This window comes from Ascaphus truei, chromosome 22 (assembly GCF_040206685.1).
Source record: "Ascaphus truei isolate aAscTru1 chromosome 22, aAscTru1.hap1, whole genome shotgun sequence".
NCBI classification, from domain to species: Eukaryota; Metazoa; Chordata; class Amphibia; order Anura; family Ascaphidae; genus Ascaphus; species Ascaphus truei.
Window position 1 is genome coordinate 12,019,671 of NC_134504.1, and position 12,243 is coordinate 12,031,913.

General features: G+C 52.4%; 1 protein-coding gene across 3 annotated transcripts in view; it reads left to right on the forward strand.

Moving 5' to 3' along the window:
- FASN (fatty acid synthase) overlaps positions 1-12,243 on the forward strand; it is an 82,964-nt gene that overhangs the window by 10,729 nt on the left and 59,992 nt on the right. For 2 of the 3 annotated variants that reach the window (XM_075579989.1, XM_075579988.1), the window contains exon 2: positions 9,847-9,982. In XM_075579989.1, coding sequence (XP_075436104.1) covers positions 9,856-9,982 — 127 coding nt within the window. In that variant the 5' untranslated portion in view covers positions 9,847-9,855. Of the gene's footprint in view, positions 1-8,194; positions 8,327-9,846; positions 9,983-12,243 lie in introns of those variants that run through there. The other variant, XM_075579987.1, reaches the window with a different exon arrangement.

The window sequence follows — 12,243 nt, forward strand, 5'->3', positions numbered from 1 at the left end:
AGGTCGAAGCAGGGAGCTGGGAATCCTGGATGAAGGGCTTGAGGAGAGAGGTGTGGAAGACCGAAGGAATCCTCATGGAAGGCGGAAACCGGATTGACCTTCTCGATGACAGGATATGGGCCAATGAATCGAGTGCCAATTTAGCTGTAGGAACCTTCAGCCGGATATTATTGGTGGACAACCATACTTTTTACCCTGGATTGTAGTTGGGTGCTTCACTGCGATGCCGGTTGGCCTGCTTCTTCTGCATGGAGATTGCCTTTCTGAGATTCTCCTGAATCTTTCTTCATGAGTCCTGAAGATGCAGAATCCCATTGTCCGCAGCTGATACTCCGGATCCAGGTCCTGCAGTAGGAAGAGCTGAGGGATGGAAGCCGAAGTTAGAAAAGAATGGTGATTCCTGAGTCGACTCATTACGCAGATTGTTATGGGAGAATTCAGCCCACGGTAAGAGATCTACCCAGTTGTCCTGGGTATCGGAAATGAAGCAGTGGACGAACTGTTCCAGAGATTGATGCGTCCGCTCCGTCTGACCATTAGTCTGAGGATGATAGCCGGAAGAAAAGTCAAGGGAGATCCCTAGTTGTTTGCAGATGGCCCGCCAGAAAATTGAAATAAATTGTGAGCCTCGATCTGAAACAATGACTTGTCATGGAACCCCATGAAGGCGGAACACCTCCCTGGCAAAGACCTCGGATAATTTGAGGGCATTGGGTAGACCCTTGAGAGGAATTAAATGGGCCTGCTTAGAGAATTGGTCGACCACCACCAGGATGATGTTCCTACCTTTGGATGTAGGTAGTTCCACAATGAAGTCCATGGAAAGATGAGCCCATGGACGATCCGGAATCGGAAGGTGTTGTAGCAACCCTGGAGGTCTGTTACGGGGAGTTTTGTTCTGGGCACAAGTGGTTCATGCGGTGACTAATTCCCTTATGTCCTTGCGCATCCCACCACAAGGTCTTTTCCAGAAGATCAATAGTTCTCCTTGTACCTGGATGACCAGAGCTTTTCGATGAATTCCATTCCAAAACCTTTTGGTGATAGGCTGGTGCGGTGAAGAGACGTCCCTCTGGAACTTCGAGACCCTCCGGAATATCCAACTGACCTCTCGTGATGTCCTCCAAAGCATCAAATATGTTGGCAGAGATGATACATGATGGGGGAAGTATGGTTTCTTGTCGGTCCTCAGCCCGGTCTTCTACAAGAAATTGGCGGGAGAGGGCGTCCGCCTTCACGTTTTTAGAGCCAGGTTGATAGGAAATAATGAAATTGAAGCGAGAGAAGAAGAGGGACAATCGAGCTTGTCGCGACCCCAAGCAGCGAGCGCCTTCAATGTAGGGCAGATTCTTATGGTCTGTCAGAATAGTTACAGGGTTTTCAGTGCCCTCGAGCAAATGCCTCCATTCCTCCAAAGCCATCTTGATGGCCAACAGTTCACGCTTGCCCACGTCGTAATTCTGTTCGGCAGGCGAAATCTTTTTTTTAAAAGACCACACAGGGGTGTAGCTTGGCTTGTGGGGTTTTCCTTTGGGACAAGATTGCCCCGGCCCCAACATCTGAAGAATCCACTTCGAGCGTGAAGGGTAGTCCTGGATCAGGATGCACCAGCACAGGGGCCGACACAAAGGCTGTTTTTAGCTTCTCGAATGCTTGAAGGGCTGCAGGAGACCAAAGTGCTGGGTCAGCTTCTTTCTGTGTCAACGCCGTAATGGGTGCTACTACGGATGAAAAGTTTTGTGTGAAACTTCGGTAGTAGTTTGCGAAAGCCTAAGCACCGTTGTACGGCCTTCAAGGTTGTAGGGCGACGCCAATCCAAAACTGCTGTCACTTTGGCTGGATCCATGGCAAGGCCAGTATCGGAGATGATGTAGCCCAGAAAGGACGTCGTAGTCTGATGAAAGTGACACTCCTCTAATTTCGGGAATAAGTGGTTCTCCCGTAGTCGTTGGAGTACCTATTTGACATGACCCAGGTGTTCACGTGCGGTCTTGGAGAAGATTACAATGTCATCTAGATAGACATGGACGTATTGGTCCAGGAGATCCCTGAAAACCTTGTTGAAAAAGTCCTGGAATACCACGGGAGCATTACAAAGGCCGAAAAGGCATGACAAGGTATTCGTAATGTCCATCCCGGGTGTTACACGCTGTTTTCCACTCACCCCCCTGTTGGATTCTTACAAGTTTTGTAAGCTCCTCGTAGGTCCAGTTTGGTAAAGCTGGTGGAACCCTGTAGTCTGTTAAAGAGTTCGGTGATGATAGGTAAGGGGTAGATTGTGATTTTATTACGTCTCCGATAATCAATACATGGTCTGAGGGATCCATCCTTTTTCTTTACAAAGAAGAACCCCGGACCTGCAGGAGATGAAGACTTCCGGGTGAAGCCCCTTTGCAGGTTCTCTTGGATGTGTTCCTTCATGGCCTTGTCTTTGGAGGTGACAGTGGGTCAAAACATCCTCGCGGAGGCACTGAGCCGGGTAGAAGGTCGATGGGACAGCCGGGTAGAAGGTAGATAGGCAGGGGCTGGGTGTATCACAGCTGTGGAGCAATTGGCAGCATTAACCCCTCGAGTGCCCCTGGTATTGTGGCGCCGACGTGAAGTGGGAAGTGCGACGTCCTCCTTTGCGTCATGGGATGCGGCGCGGAGTCTTGGTCCGGTCCTGGTAGGAGTGCTGCAGCGGTTGCGCGCAGCGCACGTGCGAGGAGCGTCACCCAACGCGTCACGGGACGCGTCACGAGGGCGGAGGCGAGGTCCAATCCTCACAAGGACAGAGAGGCTGGCGGAGAGAGGACAGAGAGGCTGACGGAGAGAGGACAGAGAGACAGGCGGAGAGAGAGATAGATACTATACACAAAAGACACTAGATGGCGCTCAACACTTATAAACAAACATGCAGTGATTAAAGTGATACTATAATAATATACAACATAAGGTGCAATGAGTGTTATAGGAAAAAACTCAAACCCTGAATGGACTGTTTCAATTGTCCACAAGAAAGCACAATATAGAGGAAATCAGGGGAGCATCATTACCTATAGGAAAAAATAAATACAACCATAGTGCAAAACGTAATAGCAAATACACTAAAATGGCAGATCTCTCTCAAGAGAAAAAAGACGCTAGATGGTAACACTGTAACCACAGGCTAGCGACAAGGAGCAGGAGCGGGGATTCCGAGAACGCGACTCGGCGAACAACTTTACCATACACCAATGCTGTTAAACATCTGATATCTCGTAAGCCTCCAATTTTATCATTGTCGGATAAAGTTTGGCATTTTATCTATTGACTCTGTGTCTCTGTTCTGGACGCACTTTCCTCCTGCTCCTTGTCGCTAGCCTGTGGTTACAGTGTTACCATCTAGCGTCTTTTTTCTCTTGAGAGAGATCTGCCATTTTAGTGTATTTGCTATTACGTTTTGCACTATGGTTGTATTTATTTTTTCCTATAGGTAATGATGCTCCCCTGATTTCCTCTATATGGAGAGAGAGATAGAGACAGGCGGAGAGAGAGATAGAGACAGGTGGAGAGAGTGATAGAGACAGGCGGAGAGGACAGGGGGAGAGGACAGAGAGACAGGCGGAGAGAGGACAGAGAGACAGGCAAAGAGGACAGAGAGACAGGCGGAGAGATCTGTGTCTGACAATATCACTCCAATACCAACCTAAAGGAATCAGGTTTAACATGAAATGCTAGGAGTCCGTCTTCACGACCGTACAGCTCACGTTACACCGTACAGCACACGTTACACCGTACAGCACACGTTACACCGTACAGCACACGTCACACCGTACAGCACACGTCACACCGTACAGCACACGTCACACCGTACAGCACACGTCACACCGTACAGCACACGTCACACCGTACAGCACACGTCACACCGTACAGCACACGTCACACCGTACAGCACACGTTACACATTACACCGTACAGCACACGTTACACCGTACAGCACACGTTACACCGTACAGCACACGTTACACCGTACAGCACACGTCACACCGTACAGCACACGTCACACCGTACAGCACACGTCACACCGTACAGCACACGTCACACCGTACAGCACACGTCACACCGTACAGCACACGTCACACCGTACAGCACACGTCACACCATACAGCACACATTACACCGTACAGCACACGTTACACCGTACAGCACACGTTACACCGTACAGCACACGTTACACCGTACAGCACACTTTACACTGTACAGCACACGTTACACCGTACAGCACACGTTACACCGTACAGCACACATTACACCGTACAGCACACATTACACCGTACAGCACACGTTACACCGTACAGCACACGTTACACACATTACACCATACAGCACACATTACACCGTACAGCACACGTCACACCGTACAGCACACGTTACACACATTACACCGTACAGCACACATTACACCGTACAGCACACATTACACCGTACAGCACACGTTACACCATACAGCACACGTTACACCGTACAGCACACGTTACACCGTACAGCACACGTTACACCGTACAGCACACGTTACACACATTACACCGTACAGCACACATTACACCGTACAGCACACGTTACACCATACAGCACACGTTACACCGTACAGCACACGTTACACATCTCACGTTGCACGGCCTGGTCAGGGAAATGGTCCCGTTACCGGTGTGGTGCCGTCACATACATGCACAGACGCTGTAACACGGTTACCGTGTACTGTTCCTGTTATTGTACATGCTTCTTATCTCATGGTGGAACATGGCTAAAACCTATCATGTAGAGTTCTGCTTTCTCCCTAAACACCGCCCCCCTCACCCCGATGCTAGTGAATAGCAGGCGACACCCCCTGAAATCCCAGCCTCCCCCGAGAGAGACAAAGGGAAGTCTGTGTATAAAGGATGCTGCGTATAGCAGCAGGGGAAGGCCACGCAGCATCTTTTGTGGCATTGTGTGCACCATTTGTTTGCCGTCTCTGCGGCAGAATGTTCCACTTCTGTCTGACATGTTCGGGGGTCTCCGGCCTGCGTCCGCGGGACACCATGCGGCCCCCGCCCGGCCGGGGCCTGGCGCCCTGTACACTTTCTTGCCGGTGATCAAAGCAGGGTTGCCACCTTCGACGGACGGCCAACCCGGAGATTTTTTTTTTTTTTTTAAATGACACTGTTTCCATGACAACGGGGCGCCATGCAACGTCACGCGGCGTCAAGTTGACATGACAACGTGGCACGGCATCACGTCATGACGTGGCATCTCATGGTCATGGCAACGGGAATCACGTAATGCTGTTACGTAACGTGACGTTCCCGTTGGCATGGCAACGCAGCGCCATTTTACGCCGCGCAGCCTTATTGACAGTAGTTGTAGGGGGAGATGCCGAAGACATTGCTGTTGCAGGTACGGTTGCTGCGTTAATGGTATATGGAATTGTATATTACCTTATGTCATTTCTATTATTTATAACCAACGCTGATGACAATCTCACAAAACTTCAAGTTTGTGGAAAGCATCTGGAATCACTAGTGGCGGTAGCAGCAGCAGCAGCAGCAGCAATACATTGCCACAAGTTGCATACACACACATATACTGTGTGTGTGTGTGTGTGTGTGTGTGTGTGTGTGTGTGTGTGTGTGTGTGTGTGTGTGTGTGTGTGTGTGTGTGTGTGTGTGTGTGTGTGTGTGTGTGTATACACACACACACACACACGTGTATATGTATATATATATATATATATATATATATATACACACACACACACACACACACACACACACACACACACACACACACACACACACACACACACACACACACACACACACACACACACACACATATATATACACACACACACATATATTATATATATACACACACACACATATATACATATATATATATATATATATATATATATACACACACACACACACACACACACAATATATATTTATATACATCCCAGTGCACCTTAGTAATAAATAAACAGACATGAAGCAGGGGAACAGGCACTTGAAGCAGCAGCCCGAGCAGCAGCAGCAGGAGGAGGAGCCAGAGAGGACGGAGTGACAGTGTGATTCAGTGAGCACTGAGCAGCGTGGCATCGCAATGCAGGACAGGACAGGACAGGAACCGGTGAGTGACCTGTAGCTGGCTGTAATGGAGACAAAGAAAGTCAAGGAGGACTTGACTTCCGAATTGGGGGTACTTGGGAGCAGCACGCTCCACCACAGCCATCCAATCCTCTGCCGCCCGGCTCCTGTCATTGACGTGAGCGCACCACTGCTTACTGCTGTCCAGACCACCCGCCCACCCGGAGATGTCAGGGACAAACCCGGAGCCCGGAGAAAGGGATGCCAAACCCGAAGTCTCCGGGTGAAACCCGGAGAGGTGGCAACCCCGGCACTGATCAGGGAGCGAGGGCCATTTTAACACAGAATTGTAACTGTCTACCTAATACTTCCTGATAACACATTGTATACACAAATCTCACTCAGAAAAGCAATGGGGGCAGGTCTGTGTGAGTATGAGGGAGGGGGGTCTGTGTGAGTATGAGGGAGGGGGGTCTGTGTGAGTATGAGGGAGGGGTGTCTGTGTGAGTATGAGGGAGGGGGGTCTGTGTGAGTATGAGGGAGGGGGTCTGTGTGAGTATGAGGTGGGTCTGTGTGAGTATGGGGAAGGGGGGGTCTGTGTGAGTATGAGGTGGGTCTGTGTGAGTATGAGGGAAGGGCGTCTGTGTGAGTATGAGGGAGGGGGGTCTGTGTGAGTATGAGGTGGGTCTGTGTGAGTATGGGGAAGGGGGGGTCTGTGTGAGTATGAGGTGGGTCTGTGTGAGTATGAGGGAGGGGGGTCTGTGTGAGTATGAGGGAGGGGCGTCTGTGTGAGTATGAGGGAGGGGGGTCTGTGAGTATGAGGGAGGGGGGTCTGTGTGAGTATGAGGGAGGGGTTCTGTGTGAGTATGAAGGAAGGGCATTTGTGTGAAAATGAGGGAGGGGGGTCTGTGTGAGTATGATGTGGGTCTGTGAGAATGAGGGAGGGGGGTTTGTGTGAGTATGAGGTGGGTCTGTGTGAGTATGAGGGAGGGGGGCTGTGTGAGTATGAGGGAGGGGGGTCTGTGTGAGTATGAGGGAGGGGGGTCTGTGTGAGTATGAGGGAGGGGGGTCTGTGTGAGTATGAAGGAAGGGCGTCTGTGTGAGTATGAGGGAGGGGGGTCTGTGTGAGTGAGGGGGGTCTGTGTGAGAATGAGGGAGAGGGGTTTGTGTGAGTATGAGGTGGGTCTGTGTGAGTATGGGGAAGGGGGGTCTGTGAGTATGAGGTGGGTCTGTGTGAGTATGAGGGAGGGGGGTCTGTGTGAGTATGAGGGAGGGGGGTCTGTGTGAGTATGAGGTGGGTCTGTGTGAGAATGAGGGAGGGGGGTCTGTGTGAGTATGAGGGAGGGGGGTCTGTGTGAGTATGAGGTGGGTCTGTGTGAGAATGAGGGAGGGGGGTCTGTGTGAGTATGAGGCGGGTTTGTGTGAGTATGAAGGAAGGGCGTCTGTGTTAGTATAAGGGAGGGGGGTCTGTGTGAGTATGAGGGAGGGGGGTCTGTGTGAGTATGAGGGAGGGGGGTCTGTGTGAGTATGAGGGAGGGGGGTCTGTGTGAGTATGAGGCGGGTTTGTGTGAGTATGAAGGAAGGGCGTCTGTGAGTATGAGGGAGGGGGGTCTGTGTGAGTATGAGGGAGGGGGATCTGTGTGAGTATGAGTCGGGTCTGTGAGTATGAGGGAGAGGGGGTCTCTGTGAGTATGGGGAAGGGTGGGTCTGTGTGAGTATGAGACGGGTCTGTATGAGTATGAGGCGGGTCTGTATGAGTATGAGGTGGGTCTGAATGAGTATGAGGTGGGTCTGTATGAGTATGGGGAAGGGGGGGTCTGTGTGAGTATGAGGTGGGTCTGTGTGAGTATGGGGAAGGGGGGGTCTGTGTGAGTATGAGGTGGGTCTGTGTGAGTATGGGGAAGGGGGGGTCTGTGTGAGTACGAGGTGGGTCTGTGTGAGTATGGGGAAGGGGGGGTCTGTGTGAGTATGAGGTGGGTCTGTGAGTATGAGGGAGGGGGGTCTGTGTGAGTATGAGGGAGGGGGTCTGTATGAGTATGAGGCAGGTCTGTGTGAGTATGATGGGGGGATTTGTGTTATAGGAGGGGTGATATTGTATGAAGCAGGGGAACAGGCACTTGAAGCAGCAGCCCGAGCAGGAGGAGGAGGAGCCAGAGAGGACAGTGTGACAGTGTGATTCAGTGAGCACTGAGCAGCGTGGCATCGCAATGCAGGACAGGACAGGACAGGAACCGGTGAGTGACCTGTAGCTGGCTGTAATGGAGACAAAGAAAGTCAAGGAGGACTTGACTTCCGAATTGGGGGTACTTGTGTGAGTATGAGGGGGGTCTGTGTGAGAATGAGGGAGGGGGGTTTGTGTGAGTATGAGGTGGGTCTGTGTGAGTATGGGGAAGGGGGGGTCTGTGTGAGTATGAGGTGGGTCTGTGTGAGTATGGGGAAGGGGGGGTCTGTGAGTATGAGGTGGGTCTGTGTGAGTATGAGGGAGGGGGGTCTGTGAGTATGAGGGAGGGGGGTCTGTGTGAGTATGAGGTGGGTCTGTGTGAGAATGAGGGAGGGGGGTCTGTGTGAGTATGAGGGAGGGGGGTCTGTGTGAGTATGAGGTGGGTCAGTGTGAGAATGAGGGAGGGGGGTCTGTGTGAGTATGAGGCGGGTTTGTGTGAGTATGAAGGAAGGGCGTCTGTGTTAGTATAAGGGAGGGGGGTCTGTGTGAGTATGAGGGAGGGGGGTCTGTGTGAGTATGAGGGAGGGGGGTCTGTGTGAGTATGAGGGAGGGGGGTCTGTGTGAGTATGAGGCGGGTTTGTGTGAGTATGAAGGAAGGGCGTCTGTGAGTATGAGGGAGGGGGGTCTGTGTGAGTATGAGGGAGGGGGATCTGTGAGTATGAGTCGGGTCTGTGAGTATGAGGGAGAGGGGGTCTCTGTGAGTATGGGGAAGGGTGGGTCTGTGTGAGTATGAGACGGGTCTGTATGAGTATGAGGCGGGTCTGTATGAGTATGAGGCGGGTCTGTATGAGTATGAGGCGGGTCTGAATGAGTATGAGGTGGGTCTGTATGAGTATGGGGAAGGGGGGGGTCTGTGTGAGTATGAGGTGGGTCTGTGTGAGTATGGGGAAGGGGGGGTCTGTGTGAGTATGAGGTGAGTATGAGGTGGGTCTGTGTGAGTATGGGGAAGGGGGGGTCTGTGTGAGTATGAGGTGGGTCTGTGTGAGTATGGGGAAGGGGGGGTCTGTGTGAGTATGAGGTGGGTCTGTGTGAGTATGAGGGAGGGGGGTCTGTGTGAGTATGAGGGAGGGGGTCTGTATGAGTATGAGGCAGGTCTGTGTGAGTATGATGGGGGGATTTGTGTTATAGGAGGGGTGATATTGTATATAATACGGTAAGTGCACGTATAGAACAGATGTCAGCGGGAAGAGAGAGGACACAGAGGGTCTTATTGCTATATGGGAGACTGCAGATGTCAGAGAGAGAGAGAACAGAGGGAGGGTCTTATTGCTATATGGGAGACTGCAGGGGTCAGAGAGAGAGGACACAGAGGGCCTTATTGCTATATGGGCTGGCTAATGGTCTCCTATAGAAAGGTATGCGAGGTCATCGCCAGATTATGAGGGCCCTTTCATCACACACAGGATTAGTCTGCAACGTTACGAATGAATTTCCATCTGGTAAAAACCATGTGTGCCCGTTTCCTTGAATATAAATAGTACCCCTGGAACGCACGATCACTGATAATCACTAATAATCACTTCCTGCCGGCAGAGCGGGAGCATGGAGGACATCGTGATAGCCGGGATGGCCGGGAGACTGCCGGAGTCAGGAAACCTGGAGGAATTCTGGGAGAATCTAATCCAAGGAGTGGACATGATCACGGAGGATGACAGGCGCTGGAAACCAGGTGACAACGTTACTTTCAAACGTCTCACATGCAAAGGAACTTATATATATATATTTATTTTTATTTTTTAAGATTGGGAATACTATAATAATTCCAATTTAAAGAATACATATCTGTAAATATAACCATGGCGGAAACAAAGAGTAAGGAATGGCCAACTGGTAAGAGAATAGCACACTGATTCCCAACTTTTTTTGTTTGGAGGAACCCTTTAAGTATTTCGTAAAATTTCGGGGAACCCCTATCTGGATGACACATGTTCTACAGGGGTAAATCACAAAATAGACGTGTAAAGCAGTAGGGGTAATAAATTATAATTAACTTTTGAATAAACAATGTGTATATATGTTGTAATGATTTTGGTTTAAACATCACCCCCCCCCCTGCATCTCACATCACCCCCCCCCTGCATCTCACATCACCCCCCCTGCATCTCACATCACCCCCCCCTGCATCTCACATCACCCCCCCCTGCATCTCACATCACCCCCCCCTGCATCTCACATCACCCCCCCTGCATCTCACATCACCCCCCCTGCATCTCACATCACCCCCTCCCTGCATCTCACATCACCCCCCCCCCTGCATCTCACATCAACCCCCCCCTGCATCTCACATCACATACCCACCGCATCTCACATCACCCCCACCCTGGATCTCACATCACTCTCCCCCTGCTTCTCACATCACTCTCCCCCCTGCATCTTACATCACTCTCCCCCCCTACATCTTACATCACTCTCCCCCCCTACATCTCACATCACTCTCCCCCCTGCATCTCACATCACTCTCCCCCCTGCATCTCACATCACTCTCCCCCCTACATCTCACATCACTCTCCCCCCTGCATCTCACATCACTCTCCCCCCTGCATCTCACATCACTCTCCCCCCCTGCATCTCACATCACTCTCCCCCCCCCTGCATCTCACATCACTCTCCCCCCCTGCATCTCACATCACTCTCTCCCCTGCATCTCACATCACTCTCTCCCCCTGCATCTCACATCACATGCCCACCGCATCTCATATCACTCCCCCCTGCATCTCACATCACTCTCCCCCCTGCACCTCACATCACTCTCCCCCCCTGCATCTCACCTCACTCTCCCCCCCCCTGCATCTCACTTCACTCTCCTCCTGCATCTCACAGTCACACACACAAACACTCACACAAGCAAAGATTGCAGCAGAAGAGCCTCTCCTGTAGCCCCGTAGCGCACAAGCAAAGTTTGCAGAAACAGCCTCCCCCCCCCGCGAACCCCCCCCCCTTCCCGTAGCTCACAAGCAAAGATTTCCCTCTCCCATCCCATATGCTACCTCAGGCAGCAGGAGGCTTGATGCGGCGAGGTCTGCACGCGCTCTATAGCAGCAGGCTAGAGCGAGCTCTGAGGAGGGAGGAGGAGGGCAGAGGGAGGAGAGCCAGGGGCTGCAGCGAGTGCGGGCGGCCAGGCAGAACCCCTGGGACTGCCCCACGGAGCCCTGGTTGAGAATCACTGGAATAGCATAATGATCACACAGGGCTGGGCAGCACACGGCTCTCTCCGCCCCTATTTGCAGCTCTCTGCAGGTTGCCGACCCCCAGCTGCTGCCTCCCTCCCTCACTATCCCGCCAGCAAACCTAATCTGGCCTGATCCGCAGAGGGGACCTGCTGGAAGGTGTCCTTGGAGGTGCCTGTCCAGGCAGCATGCTGTGGACTGGTAGAAGGAAGGTTCCCCTGACAGGCACATCCGTGGGCACCTTTCAGCAGGCCGCTCGGCAGGCCCTCTCCGCAGGCCTCTAAGGGGGCGGCGCGAGTTACTTCTACAGCGCACGCCTCGGCTTTCAAGCCCCGCCCCCCCAGTCAGGCCGGTCCCAGTTCCTACCTTGTCGCGCCCCTTTCCCCTGCGGTGCGCGACGGGTTTTCAGGCAGGCAGGGAAATTTAAGAGCAAAGTTTGCGACGGAGGCGTGGCCACGCCCCCGCCGGCGGCTCAGCCAATGGGGGCGAACCAGCCGCGGGACGTCATGGCCACGCCCCCGCAAACCCACCGCCACGCCCCCTCCCGTCGCAAACCTTCCCTCAGACCGCAGATCGCGGTGTAGCGCTGTGCACGCATTGCCCCCCCCACCCCCTCCCGCCGGGCGCGCGTGCCACAGTGCTGACTGGGGACTCAGCCTAACAGGCCCCCTCACTCCTCCAGGGCAGCAACTCACTCAGATCCTCCCCTATCCCTGTCCCCCGTCTCACTCCCTCTCATCCACAATCCCTGTCCCCTATCTCT